Source organism: Podarcis filfolensis, assembly GCF_964270895.1.
Source record: "Podarcis filfolensis genome assembly, chromosome: 14".
NCBI classification, from domain to species: domain Eukaryota; kingdom Metazoa; phylum Chordata; class Lepidosauria; order Squamata; family Lacertidae; genus Podarcis; species Podarcis filfolensis.
The window spans coordinates 47,138,729-47,157,894 of NC_139616.1; the positions used below are offsets into that span (position 1 = coordinate 47,138,729).

General features: G+C 48.1%; 1 protein-coding gene across 15 annotated transcripts in view; it reads right to left on the reverse strand.

The window, feature by feature from the left end:
- Positions 1-19,166, reverse strand: part of MPRIP (myosin phosphatase Rho interacting protein) — a 153,526-nt gene that overhangs the window by 38,519 nt on the left and 95,841 nt on the right. For all 15 annotated transcript variants that reach the window (XR_014541483.1, XR_014541484.1, XR_014541485.1 and 12 more), the window contains exons 8-9: positions 8,275-8,416; positions 7,129-7,242 (exon numbers count right to left, since the gene is read on the reverse strand). Coding sequence is in view for 11 of the 15 variants with exons in the window: in XM_083585523.1 (XP_083441649.1) it covers positions 7,129-7,242; positions 8,275-8,416 (256 nt within the window). In the remaining 4 variants the exon portion in view is untranslated. The remainder of the gene's footprint in view (positions 1-7,128; positions 7,243-8,274; positions 8,417-19,166) is intronic.

Genomic DNA, 19,166 nt, shown 5'->3' on the forward strand with positions numbered 1-19,166 from the left:
AGCCACAATGGCTATGCTCTGCCTCCACAGCCAGGGACAGCAATCCTCCTGAATACCAGAAACCATAGAAGGGGAGAGTGCACTTGGGTAGGGGTCCTGCTTGTGGGTTTGCCCACAGGCATCTGGTTGGCCACTGTGAGAACAGGATGATGGACCAATGTTCTTATCTGCACCCAGGGAGATGCTACTTTGCACTGCCGAGAACAGTCCCGGGAGGTTCTGCCGTTCTCCACATGTACCATTCTCCATATTCTCCTTAGAGGTGGTCGCCCCCCATCTCTGGAATCCCCTCCTGTCGGGGATGGGGGGAGATCAGGCAATCCCTCTTCCTGCCATTCAAGAGGAGTGTCCATTTATTTTATTTATGGTGGCCTTTGGAAGGAGGTCGGTGCTTTTTAAGGACTGCGGTTTTCGTCAGATTTTACGTTGCAAGCCGCCCGCAGACAACTTTCAGGGAGAAAGGTGTGAGTAAGGTAAAGGGACCCCTGACCATTAGGTCCAATCATGGCCGACTCTGGGGTTGCGGCGCTCATCTCGCTTTATTGGCCGAGGGAGCCGGCGTACAGCTTCTGGGTCATGTGGCCAGCATGACTAAGCCGCTTCTGGCGAACCAGAGCAGCGCACAGAAACGCCGTTTACCTTCCCGCTGGAGCGGTACCTATTTATCTACTTGCACTTTGACGTGCTTTCAAACTGCTAGGTGGGCAGGAGCTGGGACCGAGCAACGGGAGCTCACCCCGTCGCAGGGATTCGAACCGCCGACCTTCTGATCGGCAAGCCCTAGGATCTGTGGTTTAACCCACAGCGCCACCCGCGTCACTAAAGGAGGGAGAACAGGCTAAATGAATGAAGCGACTGCACAGGAAACTTGCCGCCGGTAAGTGCAAAACCATCTAGCCAACCCTTGTTTCCTCTTCCAATGGCTCCATCACAAATGCCACAGCTTGGAGAAACGCTGTCTTAAAAAGAGCCCTGTGGGATCAGACCAGAGGCCCACCTGTTTTATATTTATATCATTTATTGCATTTGTATCCCACCTTTCTCTCCAAGGAGCTAAAGGCAGCATGCATGGTTCCTCTCCTCCCCCTTGTTTAACCCACCAATCCTGCTGAGAAGCAGGGACCGGTCACCCATCAAGAGCTTCATGGCGGGGTAGAGATTTGAATCCTCATTTGCCAGGTTCTGGCCTAGCACTTTAAACCACACTACCACTGACTCTCATTTAGCCCAGCACCTAGTTTCTCAAGAAGCCCAAGAGGTGATGCATGAAAGCGACAGCTTGTCCCTAGCAAGTGTCCACTTAGCTGCCTGAAATATTATCTCGTAGAATCAATGAGTTGGAAGGGACCCTTGAGGGTCATCTAGCCCAACCCCCCTGCGATGCAGGAATCTCTGCTAAAGCATCCCTGACAGATGGCCACCTAACACCTACTTAAAAACCTCCAAGGAAGGAGAGTCCACAACCTCTCCTTCTTTCCCATGAATTTAGCTAAACCCCTTTCAGAGCCATCTAAGCTGGTGAAGGTTGCAAATTCTGTACAAAGCATGTCATATGTGAAGATTGTCCCCTCTTTTGACCGGATCTGCAGCCTAATCGTTTTTCATAAACTGCCCCAAGTTATGCATTAGGGGAAAGAGGGAGTGGGTATCTCTTCACCCAGGAATAATCCATGCATTCACATTAACCACTCTTTCCTCCCACAAAGGAATGCCCCGTTTTACTCTTTCCAGATAGTGAAGGTGCCCCGGCCATTGATTGCTTCAATTGCTCTTTTTGGCACCTTTTGCAGATCAGCAATATCCCTCCTACCATCCTTTCATAAGGAGGCCCCAACCTGGTGCCGAGAAACCATCTGCGCCAGGAGTTCAGGTTTCTGAAACTCGCTGCGGGATCTAGCCAGTGGAGCAAATTGCAGATTTGGGGGGCAGATTTAGGAGAAAGCCGTCCCCCCGCAGCCACTCAACACAGCTGCAGGGGGAGCGGTGAGAGAGAGAGAGAGAGAGAATGGGGGAGCTGCTTCCTCCTTTGAGCTGAAGACTCCCTTAAGGAAACCTTAAATCACACACAGCCAGAGCAATGATCCCTGAATGCCGTTTTCAGAATGCCATGCAATCAGGGAGAAGCTGATAGCGTCTCGGAAATAGAAAGCGAGGTACTGCCAGTAGTAACATGACCCGCTGGGATAAACCCACTCCGGATGTTAAGAAAGCAGCCTCTGGATTTCAAAGGATTTAGGCCGTCAACAAGCCCTTGCTGCCGGTGCCGTTTTTGAAATGAGTTTTAGGCCACAGGACAATCTTGCTGGCTCTTCCATACAGAAGATCAGCCCCATGGTGAGGATGGGGTCCCAGGCTTCAAAATGGCCTCCCTTGCACACTTGGGAAGTGTATTCAGGAGGAGAAAGAGATGAAGAGGGACAAGGAAGGACAACCTGCCACATCCAGCAGTTTTAGATTCCCCGCTTGCCCAAGTCTGCCTTACTGGGGGTCAGAAACCAGATACACCTGGACTGAAGGAGACAACTCTGGGTCACCTGGTGGGAGCAACATTAAGGGATGTGAGTCACAGTGCTTGTCAGTGGAGCGCATTCACACATCGTGCCAGGTGGCCAAGCGAAACACAAGTGACATGCATGTTTGTGTGTCAAGCCACCCGCAACCTCCCACCATTTCTGGACAAGGTGAGGCCCAGGGGCTGCCCCACGGAGAGGAACTTGTCCTCAGAAGCTAGTTGTGACGGAAAAAAGTTGGTTTTGCTGGACAGGTTGAATCAACCAGTGTTTCTTTTTTCTTTCTTTCCCTGCCAGCAAATGGTTAATGAACAGAAGCCTCTGATTGGCTGTGGTTCCAGGAGGGAGAGTTTAAAAGGAGAGGATTTGAGGAGAGACAGTTAGTTGAGAGGGTTGGGATTGAGGTTGGAGGTTAGGAGATAGGTAGGGAGACAGGTTAGGAGACAGGCTGAGGTAGAAAGAGTGAATGGGAGAAAGAGTTGGTTTTGGGGGAAAACAACTTCTGCTCTGAGCGGATTGTGAAGGACAGAGTGTGGTGTCCTGTAGGAGGCACAGACCATAATTTCACTGGGAGGCAGAGGTTGAGCCAGGAAAAGTAGGAGCTGGAAAGGAACAACCTCCTTGGGACTCAAATCTAGTCTGGAGGTCGACCAGGGAGAAGAGTCGGCAGAAGAAGATTGGAAGAAATTTAAGGACTATTTACAGAAATATTGCAAAATTAATGAACTTTGAAAGATGCTGGATTGAATTTATGTGGTCTCTAGCTGTTATGATAAAAAGAACTGGGATAAATATTGTTTAAGTTATAAAATTTAAAAAGTTGATTGGAAAATAAGGTGTTAGTTAAAAGGAATGTTAAGAGATTAGGATTTGCTGGATAATCAATTTGAACTAGAAAACAAGAAGGGGAGGTATGAGGAAGTCAAAGAAACATGTTATTGAAAATTGATATTGAAACTGATTTGTTTTTAATATTTTTTTTTCTTTTTCTTTTTTGTCTGTATAAAATTGAAAACTTGAATAAATATTTATAAAAAAAACAAACAAATCTAGTCTGGAGGGGAGAGATTCTTCCAAGGAAAAGAAGAAACTCCTAAACCCAGTGAAGGGTGTGTGTGTGTGTGTGTGTGTGTGTGTGGAGAACCCTTTGGTCTATTACTTAAAGTACCTCAGGAGCAGGATTGTTAAAAGGGGTGGATAACTGAAAGAATCACCGTATAAAGGAACTAAACCTATGACGCAAAAACAACTGAGGACGAATTAAAGTGAAATCGCACTGCATTCTTGAAGTAACCTAAGTTTAATCCAATTGTGTTATATGCTGTCGTGCCTTGAATAAATCTTTCTTGTTTATTTAAAGAAAACCTGTCTGAGACTCCAACTTACTAGTTAGCCCCTCACAAAGGTCCCCCATAGGATACTCTGGCCTAGAATTTTAAGAGGTAAGGGAAAAAAACCTTTGGGTAAAGGGTTGGTTGTTCAGTGAGGTGGGGGCAATTTATCTAAGTGACAATGGCATGAGAGGAAAAAGTGCTGATGTGCCCGTCACACTGGTAGAGTGACAAAGCTACACACGCACACACACATAGTCTGCATCCCTTCCATTATTTTTGGGGTGCTGCAAAAGACATAGCGAGTGACAGCTGCCCCAGGAAGGAGTGGTCCATACTGAACTGCTGGTGAATACATTAAGCGTACGTTCCAACAGGACATCATCCAAGTCCTTTGAACTGTGCACATTCCAGGAATGTCATAAAGACATAATGCCATTGTCAGGGAACTGCCATCGGAACTAGAGGAGGAGGCGAGGCCCCACAGCGATGCTGGAGAGGGGCCAAGCAGGGAGAGAGGCAGGTCTCCTGTTGGGGAAGAAAATCAGCGCAACACCAGGGATAGAGGGGGGCCAATGGGGGAAGCGGAGAGCAGGCTCCGGGACTCTTCACTGGACACCAGCGGGGAGAGCACAGGTCCTCCGCTACCCACGCCCTCCCTGCGCAGAAGACTTCCGCGCAGGGAGAGTAGGAGGAGACTGGGCGTCAAACAACTTTTATGTTGGAAAAGGTTTAAGAAACGCCCACTGATGGATTCTGCCAGCGACTGAACAGCCACGGAGTGGATGGCTGTCCAGCGAGAAATGGTTTAACCAGCCAACCTAGCCCAGAGCGGCGGCTGTTTACGCACAAGCAACCCCTGAAGCCATTACAGCCATAAAGTGTTAAAGACAGAGCCAAACTGTTAGTTCACCTGGCTCAATACAGTCTGCACCTGTGGTTTCCCACACTGGTCCACACCTCTGACTTGCAACCGACAACATGGCAACCGTTGTGGCATTTTCACTTTGGATTTCTACTTAACAATTTCTACTTAATACCTTAGCATTGTCACCAATTGAAAAGCAGTGGGATTTATTTATTTTTACACTTGATCTCAGGTGAAAGGCTGAGCAGCTTTTGAAAACCAGCGATTTTGCACTCTGGGGAGGAGTCTGGAAATGGACCAGAAGGTTGACATGTGCTCAATATGGAGGACCAGTGCTTTTTTTCTGGGGGGGACGCAGGGGGACGCATACCCCTAACCATTTTGTGAATCTAAGTTTGGCTTCATTGAGGGGCAGTATTTCAATATGAGCAGGAAAATAAGAATACCCCTAAACACCTTTTTAAGGGGGGAAAAAGCACAGTGGAGGACCCACAATGGAGGCATAGATATAGGGAGGTGGGGCATGTGGCTGGCCAGAAATACACATCTTATTTTAAAAAACGGCTCACGCTTTTCTCCTGGCGTATTGCAGCACTCATGGAAACAGAGAAACAGAGGGCCTCGTCGGATAACGTGTCCCAGCCCAGGCACCGTTTGCAGTGCTTCTTTGGTCTGGCCAGCCTTGGCTGGAATCCAACACGGCAGCAATGACTTTGCTGCGACCCACCAGTGGGTGCCAATCCAGTGTTTGAAGACCCATGGTCTCCACCGTCCGGCAACAGCTCTCCAGAGGTTCAGAGAGGAGTCCTTGAAAGCCCTGCCTGGAGATGCTGGGAACTGAACCTGGGATGCTTTGCACACAAAGATGCTCTGTCACTGGGTTGCGGTCCTTCACTACAGTCCTTTGTAGCGGAAACGGCCGCTTCCTGTTTGAGTTCCTGCCTCATTCCTTAAAATTACCTGCTTCAGGGATAAGAGTGTGTTCCGAAAACCACCCTGTGAAGCGGTGCCCAGGCTAACCAAGAGGGGGACAATGTGACAGGCAAGCTACACACACAGAGAGAAGAGTGTTATGTTTCTTTGTGAAAAGTCATGCACGTGGTTCACTGTGGAGAAAGCCGCATTATTTCATCTTGCTGAACAGGCACGGGAAGACTTGCCTGCTGATAAATGTTCCCCTCTGATAAGGTCAACTCAGTCTTCAAGGAAGCCTTGAGATGGAAGAGAGAGGTGCAGAGAGAGGGAGAAAGAAGCCAGTGAGCTGCCGCCTCAAAAGCGTTTCACTGCAGCTGAAGAAAAACCGTTCAGATGAAGCAAGAACTAGGAGGTTTCCTCGCCGATTGCGCACCATGTAACTTCTTGCAACGGTGAAGTGATTAGTATTCACACAGAACAAATGCTGGTTAAAGGTTTACCACCGAAACTCACAAGGCTAGTATGCTTCGTCTGTGAATTTGGAGACAGTGGGGAAGGGGTTGTTCCATCTGAAGCTTGAGCAAAAGAACCTGAAGCCGAGGGAGAGTTTGGGTGGGAATGGAGGGGCACGTAGGTGGGGGGGGGGACCCTGGGTTTTATCACCTTCAGCTGACACAATTCAAGTGGCACTTACATCACTGAACTGGCTTCTTCAACAAGAGACAAGACAGCCCATCTCTAAACAGGACTGGGCACCTCCTAAGAATGGCACAAACTGCATGCACCCAGGAAAACCAGTACGGGGAGGGCCATAACTTCCTGCCTACTGACATCAGGAAGGCATCTCCCTGGGGAGAGCATTCCACAAGCAGGGAGCCACTGCAGAAAAGGCCCTGCAATAGCCCCACTTTCCCCAAAGACACCAAGTGGCACAATTCAGGTCCCTGTGCATCGCAAGTGCAATGATGGCCCGTGTGATGTAGTGACTGAGGATGTGGGCGACCGGGGTTCAAGCCCAGAGGGTTCAAGCCCCCACTCAGTCACCAAGCTTGCTGGGTAACCTTGCGCCTGCGACTCACTCTCAGCCCACCCTACCTCGCAAGGTTGTTGTGAAGATAAAATGGGCAGGAGGATCACTATGTATGCATCCCTGAGCTCTTTGGAGGAACTGGCGGAAAGGAATATAAATGCGGTGAACAAATAACAAAGCTGCCTGAAGGTGGATAGGAATACCTGCAGAGCAAGCCCTGGCTTTGCAAATTCTGAGATCCTTATCCAGCCTTAATGGGCGCTGCAACTTTTGGCTCAAATTCCCAGCCGAGCAATTAGCACGCTAATGTCATGCCAGGTCTCCTATTTTGCCTCGTCAAGCACCTGCCTTTTCCCTGGGCGCTCCCTTCTCCTGCAGAGGACACCTGCGAAGGAGAGCGTCGCCATTCATTCCTTTGGGGCACCATGCCAGTTTCCACGCACGGCGGAAAACTGCAAACGCCTTGGGGCTCACCGTCATGGAGGACTCAGTCGACCTTCTGTCCAGCGATTTGGCTCTGCGGTGCGGGGACAAGGGAGAAGTCGAGACGTCCAGGATGGGGCTGGTTGCCGATTCGGCAGCAAAGTCCTGCAACAAACACGGAGGTTAAGGCTGGGGGAAAATCTGCAGAGCTCTGGCTCTAAAGATCAAACTTAAGCACCAAAGAACTCTTTCCGCTGAAAGCCTGCGAAGCAGGGGTCAAAAGCAAGTTGAAATGAATCTGAACCCTGAGAACGGTGTACTTTTCCCCAAGAGAAGCAAAAATTCCACATATACAAAGATCATCCTGGATTTAATTACAGTGGTACCTCATTTTGAGTCCGCCTCGGCAAGCGTCCATTTTGTTGAATGTCCGCGGCAAACCTGGAAGTACCGGAATGAGTTACTTCCGGGTTTGCTGCTCACACATGCACAGAAGCACTAAATTGCGCATGCGCAGAAGCACAAACCGCTCCATGTGTGTGTGTGCAGAGCAGTGCTTTGTTGTGCATCCTTTATGTCTAGTGCCCGGGGGTCCAGAACGGATCCTGGACTCAAAACGAGGTACCACTATATTTTTTTCTGCTAACAATGGGCCTGGCAAAGAGCTGTGAACGATATAAGTTGTGAGGGATAAAACAGAAGAAAAAAAGTTGATCACAACCCTGAGGGTCATTTAGTGCATCACCCTGCAATCCAGGACTATGCAATGTGGAAAATGCCCCCTGAACAGCCCTGTGGGGCTTCTGGACACCGGGTTGGTGAAAAGATGAGGCAATGCAGAAAAATATTGTTCCACTGTCTTACCCAGGGGTCAGCAAACTTTTTCAGCAGGGGGCTGGTCCACTGTCCTTCAGACCTTGTGGGGGCCTAGACTATATTTTGAAGGGGGGGGGAAAAGAACGAATTCCTATGCCCCACAAATATCCCAGAGATGCATTTAAAATAAAAGCACACATTCTACTCATGTAAAAACACCAGGCAGGCCCCCCAAATAACCCAGAGATGCGTTTAAAATAAAAGGACACATTCTACTCATGGAAAAACATGCTGATTCCTGGACCGTCTGCGGGCCGGATTTAGAAGGCGATTGGGCCGGATCCGGCCCCTGGGCCTTAGTTTGCCTACCCATGGTCTTACCCGTTTCCTGGGGAAAACCCTCTTCTCGCTCCTGCCCTGCCGGGTCTCACTGGAGAGGGCAGTTCCAGAGGGGGCGTTGGTCTCCATGTGTTCAGCATTCTCGATATCTAATGCCTCAAATTTCTCAATTACCTGGGACCGCCTGCAAGACAGATAAGAGGGGAAACCAGGGCTGTTTTTTCCAAAAGACAGGAGCTGCAACAATCCTCGGTAAATCACAGCAGCTCCATCCCTCTCACCCCAATTCAACGAGAGCGTTCTCAAGGTATTGGAATGGCAACCCTTTCAAAACAGCTCACTCTGCCCTGTTTGGATTTATTGCCGGGGAGTGGGGTGGGAGGGGAGAAGGAATATGACCGGGAATAAACTTATTGGGATTCAGCCCGCCTGCAAGACATAAATACACATGTATCTGTGTGTTTGCTTGCAAGCACTTATCACTTTGAAAGCATTATCATCTAGCTAGACGACATGAAGAAATGCCTGACGTTACTCTCAAAATGAAAAGTAGCGTTTTCTCTGGAGACTGGAATCTTATGTCCCACTGTACAGTGGTACCTTGGTACTCAAACAGCTTGGCTCCCGAACAAATTGGCTCCCGAATGCCGCAAACCCGGAAGTAAGTGTTCCAGTTTGCGAATGTTTTCCGGAAGCCAAACACCCGACGTGGCTTCTGGTTGAGTGCAGGTAGCTCCTGCAGCCAATCAGAAGCTGTGCCTTGTTTTCGAACGGTTCCGGGAGTTGAGCAGACTCCCGGAACGGATTAAGTTTGACAACCAAGGTACCACTGTAGCTGTGTCAGTTGAAGGAGGCTTGGATCTGATGGATCTTTTATAAGACTAACTTCCAGAAGTCTGTTTTATAAGAGTAAATACCGTATGAGATTAAGGTCTGGTTAACTACAATAAGAGGGACTTCCGGTCTCTTGCTGTGGGAAATGGCTGCCTCCCACACGAACGGATCCCAGCCGTGCTAGTAATTCAGGGTTAACTACAATAACAATACCCCTTTTTTGTAATGTGCACAATATCTCGTCGTTGTCCTGTTTTGTTTTCTACATGGGTACTATTTCTTGTACCTTCTTTTTGTGTGTGTGTCTTATCTTATGCTGTGCACTTGTAATTTTGTACTTCCTCCCCCAATAAAGAATATAAAACAAAATAAAAAAGACTAACTGCTAATAAGGGAGGAACATTGGGCTGGAAGGGACCAGATGATCACAAAATCCAGAGTCCCAACATTTGAGGCAGGAGCTTCCCCACCAAGGAACCCCCTCCAGGTTAGCCTCCACAGTCAAGACCAGGCCATGCCACATGCAGGGACAGAGAGCCACCCAAAGCTTTCCCAACACCAAGAGGCCTGAAGAAGAGGCCTGCCGGATACTCCCAGGGAAGGCAAAGACCCCGCAAAACACCTTTCTTCATAAGCCGTGCTGCACATATTTTAACACTCTGCAATATGTTTTTTTTCAACTGACAGCAGCCTTTTCGTTAAAAAAGAAAGGAACCCCCACTTTCCCCCACTCCCTCCATCTCAGTTTTGCAAAAAGGGATGAAAAGCGAAGGGTCATCAAATTGACATTTGTCTCCGTCAAATGGCAAAGGGGCTCATTTTCTTTACGAAAAAGGAAACGGAACAAAAAAACCCAAGGAAACAAAGCAGGCTGATTTCTTATGGAAAGGGGGGTTGCACCATCAGGTTGTCTACAGCTCGAATTTTTAAATTATTATTTTTTTTTGGAGATGAGATGGTAGCGAAGCAGGCGGAGTAAAAAGGGCGGACACGTCACACAGCAGAAGGTGGAGAGCAACAAGACCTGGAAGAAAAGAAAGCTGGAAAATGAATGAACAGACAAAATTATATTTCCTCCTCCCCAACCCACAAATAAAAATTAAAATCATTCCAAGATTTCTAAAAAAAAGAAAGAAACAAAACAAAAAAATACAAATCATCAGCAAAATGAAATTATAATCATTGCAAACCCCCAAAAATCACATCCCCGCTGTGAGTGGTTATTCTGATCATTAAGGAAAGGGGCCGGGTGAGTAGTTTCGGGGAGAGGTGCAGGAGAAGGAATCCCTGTTCCCCAGCGGAATCTGTGTTTGCCCAGGCAGCCCCTGCGAGAGCTTGCCAAAAAAGAACATGCAGGCAAAGGGCACAGCGAAGGCGTTCAGACGACACCCGGCTTCAAAAGTGGCCGGGGGAGAGAGACTGGTTTGCAGTGGAGAATTAGCCGGTGAGAAGGGGTGGTCTGTCTCCTGCTTTGCCCGCATCTATTTCTCAAGATGTAATCGGCTGTACGTTTGAAAAAATAATATATACTATATATTGACCCAGTGGTTAAACGGTTCAAAAATATCCTCAGAACTGATCCACTGGGTCTGCTACTTTTTTCGTTGAACTTTATGAGCTACTTCTTTTGAAACGTACAATTCAGTACAATGAATAGTATATATTATTTTTTCAAACGTACAGCATGTTATGTCTTGTGTGTTTATTGAATATGTTTCACATAACCAGAAGTTTGCTGTTGTTTTGTGCAGCTATTTCACAGCAGTCTGCTGCTCTCCAGCTGCTTTTCGAGGGCAACTTCAAGGCAAGTCTGGAACCGGCTGGGCAGGGAGTGCATGAGAGCTCCTCCCATCACCGCTTCTCCCCTGCAAAAGCCACGCCTTCGTAACCCTCCTTGTAAGGAGGGGAGCAGCAGGATCCCTAAAACCTGCATCTGCCGCTGCTGAACGCCTGGTCTGGCCAACGGGTCTGCTGAGGAACGTAAAACAAAAAGAGGAGTTATTTAAAGACTTTGGGGCATGGGATGCCATGCTCTCGTTGGGGGAGGGGGGTTAAAAAGGTAGGGAGGAAAAGAGAAGGGAGCCCCATGCATGTTAGTTTGTGGCAGACGGCCACGCTCCAGGGTTAGAAGGGTTTCCATGTGGCAGGGAGTCAATGGGCAGTTGATAAGAGTGATTTGCTTTTGATTGAAAGCGGTTTCATTGGGTTGGTTTTTTTATTATTCCGCAGGAAGTGAGGTGAGGAGTCAGGAACAGCCAGAGGGGACAAAAGGGATGTACCGAGAGAAGGAGCACATCTGTGTACCTGTGTGTAGGGATAATAGGAAGATGGTGGAAATCCACCAGGAAATGTTTAAAGCTCGTTGATCTAAAAGACGGTCAAGAGGTGACCAGCATACATCCATTATGCTGGGTTTTAGTCTCTCAAGGAGAAAAATGAGAAACAGTCGCGGTTGCATGCAACTCCATGCCAATTCTGAGACAAGGGCTGCTGCTACGTTTTGCAAGCTGAATTTATTCTGCAACCTTTGAGCAAATTTACATAACTTGCTCTGGTTCTTCTGGTTGCAGAAAGGGACCGAGGCACATGGAAGCCCAACTTCCAGAATGCCAAATCTGATTGGGCATTCCTGGCTTTTGAGATTTTAGCAAGCTGTGCCAAAACCCTTTCAAGCATCTCTCGGCAGCACTAGAACCTGCAACTTAGACCAGAGTATGTCGAAGGCAAGGGCTCAGTCGCTAAGTGAGGAGTGGTCTTTATCTGGAAAGACAGCTACCATTTTAGAGACAAAAGCGGTTGTAATCAAACACTGCCAAGCTGGGAGGACTGCGTCCCCTCCACCCGCAGCTTTGGGGACAAAAAGATAAGAGATTCTGAAAACGTGTTGCTGTGCAGTCTTAGCCTTCCCTATGAAACCAAAAACCTCATCCAGAAACACAACATGCACCTATTGGGAAGTAAAATGTAGACAGAACAGTTCAGTTTCCATTTCCATTGCACAACAAAATGAGTTGGCAAAAAAAGTTGTGGAAGTCATAATACTGCTCTATTATGCCTTGGTCAGACCACACCTGGAATTCTGTGTCCAGTTCTGGGCGCCACAATTTAAGAAGGATGTTGTCAAGCTGGAACATGTGCAGAGGAGGGCGACCCAAGATGATCAAGGGTCTGGAAACCAAGCTTTATGAGGAATGGTTGAAGGAGCTGGGTCTGTTTAGCCTGGAAAAGAGGAGACTGAGAGGAGATATGATAGCCATCTTCAAATATCTAAAGGGCTATCCCATGGAATAAGGAGCAAGCTTGCTTTCTCCTGCTCTGGAGGGTAGGATCTGAACCAATGGATTCAAGTTCCAAGAAAGGAGATTGTGACTAAACACCAGGAAGAACTTTCTGACAGTAAGAGCTGCTTGACAGTGGAATGGTCTCCCTTGGGAGGTTGTGGACTCTCGTTCCTTGAGGTTGGATGTCCATCTGTCACGGATGCTTGAGTTGAGATTCCTTCATTTTGGGGGTGGGGTGGGGTTGGACTAGATGACCCTCAAGCTCCCTTCCGGCTCTACAATCCTATGAATCTATGCTACCAGCAGGGGGAGTGCGGACACCAATGGACTGTGAGACACGCCTTTCCAGAGATGAATCCCATGCCACTTGAAGGCTCTTGTAAATTGGCAAGGTTGGCATAAACCAGGATGGGTAATCTGCTGGTCACATATCCTCCAAGTGGCACCTATTCAATATACATTTTCTCTCATCCTAGGACACATTTACACTACAAATTTAAACCGGTTCCAAACCAGTTTAGGAGCCACCCTTTGCTCTCAAGACCACCTAGGAGTCATAATTCTTTAAGGTGGGTAAGGGGGCACCACCCTAACATTATAATTCCCAATTCCTCTGCAACAACTACAGCAATTCCAAACCCATCTGAAGCTGGCTTAAGTACAGACGTTTATACCAGCTTGCAAATGTGCCACTAATCTGTGTTTCAGCTGGACTAAACCATGCTGTTTTGTAGTGCGGAATTCCTGATCCATTCCTTTTAAAAAAAGAGGATTGTGAAAATTTAATTGTAGCCAGCCACTGAATCTCAGCTCTGCCAGTGAACATGCTACGGGGGTGTGTGTGTGTGTTTCTCAGCCAAATACTGCGTTTTAAAAACACACTTCTAGCCCTCTTGATGGTATAGAGAAAGGTTTGAAAATGGATGGAGAGGAAGCCCTAAAAAAGTGAACCCCCAAGTCGATGCTGGGCTGTAAAGGTAAATGTAAAGGGACCCTTGACCATTAGGTCCAGTCATGACTGACTCTGGGGTTGGGGCGCTCATCTCGCTTTACTGGCCAAGGGAGCCGGCGTACAGCTTCCGGGTCATGTGGCCAGCATGACTAAGCCACTTTTGGCGAAACCAGAGCAACGAACGGAAACGCCGTTTACCTTCTCGCCGGAGCGGTCCCTATTTATCTACTTGCACTCTGAGGTGCTTTCAAACTGCTAGGTTGGCAGGAGCAGGGACCGAATAACGGGAGCTCACCCTGTCGTGGGGATTCGAACCGCCGGCCTTCTGATCGGCAAGCCCAAGGCTCAGTGGTTTAGACCACAGCGCCACCCGCGTCCCATCAATCCTGATCTTTGGCCATGTTTGATGGCCTGGCAGGAGTGAGAGTCCCAACAAACAACACCTGGAGCTGCTGCAGGTTAGCCTCTCTCTGAAGCCAGAAAAAGTCCAGGTGGGGCTTATACTCAGTGTTAGTAATTCAGATATATAAGATAGGTGCCAAATGGCTCCTTAAACCAAGGTTGCGGTCGCCAAAACAGAATGTCTTGTTGCTTTTCTTTTCTTTTTTGGTGCAAGACAGCTTAAAGTTTTATTTTTCAAATGATGGACTGACAGTGATTGATTCTCAGTTAAACATCTGTTCAGATGACAACCTTGAGCTAGGTTAAGAACTTTCAGAACTTAAAGAAGGAAAATCACTTGATCCAGGGACACTCCAAATATATACTGGCCGATTTCTACTTATTTTTCTTAATGGTGACACAGACTACTCATAACATAGGAATATTCTTCCCAACTGTGAGCAGGGCACTGGGGTGGAGTAAGGGAAAGCAAGAGACAACAATTAACCATAATGTCATTCACTGCTCCTGCTCAGGCTGCACAGAAAAAGCAATTTGGTTCCTGAAATTTGGTTCTGATTATGAGGTTAAAATATAAAAAATAGAATTCTACAGGATGGACTATTAGTGTGTGAAAACAGTTCAGATCCAATGATCCCCAGGCATGCACCTCCAGATGGTGAAGATGTCAGGGACCATCCTGGTGTCCAGGCATCCTCACTTGGCTGCAAGTGGCCGATACCTAGGAGCAAAATGCGCCTGGCTCCTGGCTAATTCCAACCACTGCATTTTCTGGTCACAGACAATGCCTCTCGCACTCTGTTTAGCAACTGAATCTCCCCGTGAGAAAGAACAAACCAGGGGAAGGTGGATCTGGCAGACGAACTTGCGTACTGTTAATGATCTCCTTGGTTTTGAATCCCTGATATGCTTCCAAGGAAGCCTGGGGTGGTGGGGAGAAAGGAGTATGAAAATTGCTGCTCTAAGGACTAATAAAATAAAATGAAATAAAAAAGAATTCCTTCCAGTAGCACCTTAGAGACCAACTAAGTTAGTTATCGGTATGAGCTTTCGTGTGCATGCACACTTCTTCAGATACATGCATGTACACAAAAGCTCATACCAATAACTAACTTAGTTGGTCTCTAAGGTGCTACTGGAACGAATTTTTAAACTTAATTTAATTTAATTTGTTTCAACTATGGAATTGATGCTTTTGAATTATGGTGCTGGAGGAGACTCTTGAGAGTCCCATGGACTGCAAGAAGATCAAACCTATCCATTCTTAAGGAAATCAGCCCTGAGTGCTCACTGGAAGGACAGAGCCCGAAGCTGAGGCTCCAATACTTTGGCCACCTCATGAGAAGAGAAGATTCCCTGGAAAAGACCCTGATGTTGGGAAAGAAGGAGGACACAAGGAGAAGGGGATGACAGAGGATGAGATGGTTGGACAGTGTTCTCGAAGCTACCAGCATGAGTTTGACCAAACTGCAGGAGGCAGTGCAAGACAGAAGAGCCTGGCGTGCTCTGGTCCAGGGGGTCACAAAGAGTCGGACACGACTAAACGACTAAACAACAACAACATGGCAGAGCAACACGGCTACCTACCTGTAACTAGCTCTAAGGACTGTTTGCTCTGGGCTGTTGCTAGAATAACCCTGCAGCCCCTCAGAGAACATTAGAATTGGCGCAAGAAATCCAAGACCCAGAGGGACTAAGGCAGGAGGCAGTATGCGAGTTGGGATTTTGCTGGCTGTTTTTAAAGCGCTTGGTCTGTTCCTTGGGACCCTGGCGTGTGCAGTATGTGTTTGTGACAGGGGTGGGAGTGGTAAGTGGGGAGTGGGCTCCCATGCGCAAACGGAGATCAGGCACGAATAGAGGAGGAGGAAAATCCAGGTGCAAAAACAGACACCAGATGCTTGGAACAAGTTTGCTCAGCTCCACAAACGGCAACAGAACCAACTCACAGGTGGGAGAAGAATGTTAATAAGCAACAAGCAAAGTGGGGAAAGCAGAGAAGCAGCCAGGAGCCAAGCAGAAGGGGAAGGGGGGGTTGCAGGGCAATGTTAATTTGCTGTTGCAGGTGGCCGCAGGCAGGGCTCGGAAAACCGTCCTGCGCCAGCCCACCTGGATACAGAAGACGCCTTTGCGGAGGAGAGAGCTGATTGACAGCTATTAACCGCGACAGCTCAGGAGGACCTCCATGGCCAGAGGGAACATGGCACATCCCAATAGCAGACACTAAGGGACCAGCAGCAATAAGGCTGCAGCATCCACACCCTGGTGAAGAGTTTCCCCAGACATTTCTGGAAGCCAGATGCCGGCTGGATCCAGCTGTTCTTAAGGGTTGCACGCCTCTTAGGAGAGTTTCAGACACCAAGATGGCTGGAGGGTAACCAGAGAGGCCTTGCACAGCAGCCCCATTCATCTCCTGTTGGATATTTTGCTAATGACACCACAAAAAAAATCCATGCTTCTTTGCATTCTGGGACTTCATTCAGATGTTACACTTGTGCAATCACTGGCAGCTGCTAGCAGGGCAGGAGAAGCTCACGACGGGAGTGGAGTCACGCCAAGCTGGTTTGCACGTAAGGCTAAACCAGCACAGAGCAGTGGTTAGAGTGTTGGACCCTGGGAGACCAGGGTTCAAATCTCTGCTCGGTCATGAAGCTCTCACTGGGTGACGTTGAGCCAGGCATTGTTCCAAGGATTCTTGTGGCCCACTTGGTCTGAGAAGTTGGCCTGGCCTGCTCTACAAGCTGCCCAGTTTCCTTTGGGCTCCCAGTACATTTCTGAGCGCAATTCAAAGTGTTGGTGCTGACCTTTAAAGCCCTAAATGGCGTTCGGCCCAGTATACCTGAAGGAGCGTCTCCACCCCCATCGTTCAGCCCAGACACTGAGGTCCAGCGCCGAGGGCCTTCTGGCGGTTCCCTTACTGCGAGAAGTGAGGTTACAGGGAACCAGGCACAGGGCCTTCTCGGTGGTGGCACCTGCCCTGTAAAACGCCCTCCCATCAGATGTCAAGGAAATAAACAACAATCTGACTTTTAGAAGACATCTGAAGGCAGCCCTGTTTAGGAAAGCTTTTAATGTCTGATGTTTTATCGCTTTTTTATTATTACCATTAATTCTCTTGGGAAACCCAGCCACATGAGCGAGGTATAAATAAATAAATTATTATTATTATTATTATTATTATTATTATTATTATTATTATTATTATTTCCCCAGTTCCACAGCAACACTAATGATGAAATTCAGGAACCTGTGAAAGGGGACCACTTCTTGGGGCATGTACATTCTCCCTCCATTTTTCAAAAGACACGACAAGGTGTGTCACCCTCTCAGCTGAGCGGCTCTGAGAGAGGGGGCCCAGCCACCTGCTAGGCCTTCGAAGTTACATGAAGCCTGTACCTTCTGGGCACACGTCAGGAAAGAAACACGAGGAGGGTCTCACCTGTGAGGGAATTCCCCACCCATGCGTGCACGGAGACTGGTACCTGGTGCTAAAAGGGTCGTCCTGAAAGATGTAGCTTTACCATTGCAAGAAGTTCCTAGATCTCATGCGAGCAGCAGCTTAGGATCACTGTAGGGTCCCTGGTGAGAACTTCTAGGCACCTGGGATGCATCTTGAATGACCTGCAGAATGTCCTGGTTGTTTCTACACTAAGACCACATCCACACTGTGGGCTACTCAGAGGAGACCCACTGGAAGTAATGAAGACAACTAAATTAGGCCAATTATTCTCTGAGTAAAATCTAACAGAATACAACCCCCTACATTTAAAGCACTATTTATACCTCTTGAGAAATAATTTCTCTCCCTAATGCATCCCAGGAATTGTAATTAGTTAAGGATGCTGAGAATTACTAGGAGACTCCCTCTTTCCCTCCCAGACCTACAGTTCCCAGATTTCCCTGGCAAGAGGGACTGACTGCTAAGCCACTCTGGGAATCGCAGCTCTGTGGGAGGAATAGGGGTCTCCAAACGACTCTCAGCACCCTTAACAAACTACATCTCCCAGAATTCTTTGGGGCTGTTTAAAGTTGTACAATAGTGCTTTAAATGTAAGGTGGCCTAACCAACGTGGCCCAAGAATCCCCCAATATTCTTGCCACCCCTTGTATACTTTTGCCTCTTGGTGCGAGGGTCAACACCACAGCATAATCTGTCTGGGGTAGACTCTTAACCTGAGGGTCGCGGGTTCAAGTCCCACGCTGGACAAAAGATTCTTGCGTTGCAGAGGGTTGAACTAGATGACCCTCAGGTCCCCTTCCAACTGCTGTGATTCTGTGCATACTGGAGACAAATGCAAAAAGACCCCGCAGCCACTCGTCAGAAACCTGCTCGAGTGAACACGCCTGTCGGGAATCAAGAGCGAGCGAAAGAGAGAAGACAGCTTTCTCCCCTCTGGTCCTGCGCCTCCTGCTCTCTTGTCATTTTATCTGCAGGCCTCATCATGCCGAGAAAACGAGACAGAGAGAGTTAATTTGGAAAGGCAAGTTTCAACTATTATATGTGAGGGGTCTGGAATGTCACACACACACACACACATGGTTGTATGTCTGCAAGACACCTTTGCAGCTGCAGATATGGGCCTTGCAAATCAGCAGAGCTATTGCACCAATCCAGCTATTGTGCATATACCAAGGTATTTTACAGCTTATTCAACTCCACTAAACGACGTCTCCTTGAGTCTCCATCATAGCTCATTAAGCTAGGCCAGCATACATGCCAGACTCCCCACACATGCATTGCCTAGGGAAATATGTGGAGAGGGGAGAGAGGCAGTTGTGCAATGCTTTAAACTCAACCGCCAACTGAGTTAAAACCTGGTGCCGAGCCACTCATTAATTTTGGAGGCTTTCTCTGTGTTTTGCTTCAAAAGCATGAGGTCCAGCAACTTGCTCTGCCTTTCTTTCTTTCCGAAGAAAGCTAACATTTTCCAAGCCCCGAACCAGATACCAGACTCCTTGCCAATGTTGTGCGATACCCGCAAAAGCCCTGCATTAAAGTCATGTCCACGGAAAAGGAGTTCTTTGCATCCTGAATGCAGTGATATAGTTTCAGGGCTTGGGTGTGGTGCTCTGAGAGGCAGCTAAACCAAGAACTGGGTGGGGGGGTCCACACATAAATAGAGATATGCCTGCACCTACTTTTTGCTTCCTGGCTGCCCTGCCGTCTCCCACTATCCCTTCCTCTGCACAATCGAGCGACTTCTTGAAATATCACTTGGTTGGGCCACATTTAACACCACCCACCCAGCAAAAGTGGTCTTGCAGAGGCTGCCCTATTTGTGCCCAGCAGGCCAGCTCAAAACCCCACTCAAACGTTGCCACATCTCTCCATCTCGGGCCTCCAGCTGTTGTTGGACTACAAGGCCCATCATCCAGTGGCCAGGGATGATGGGAGTTGTAGTCCGACAACAGGAGACCCGAATTGGAGAAACGCTGCAAGAGGCACCGCCAGGAGCCAACTGGCTTCC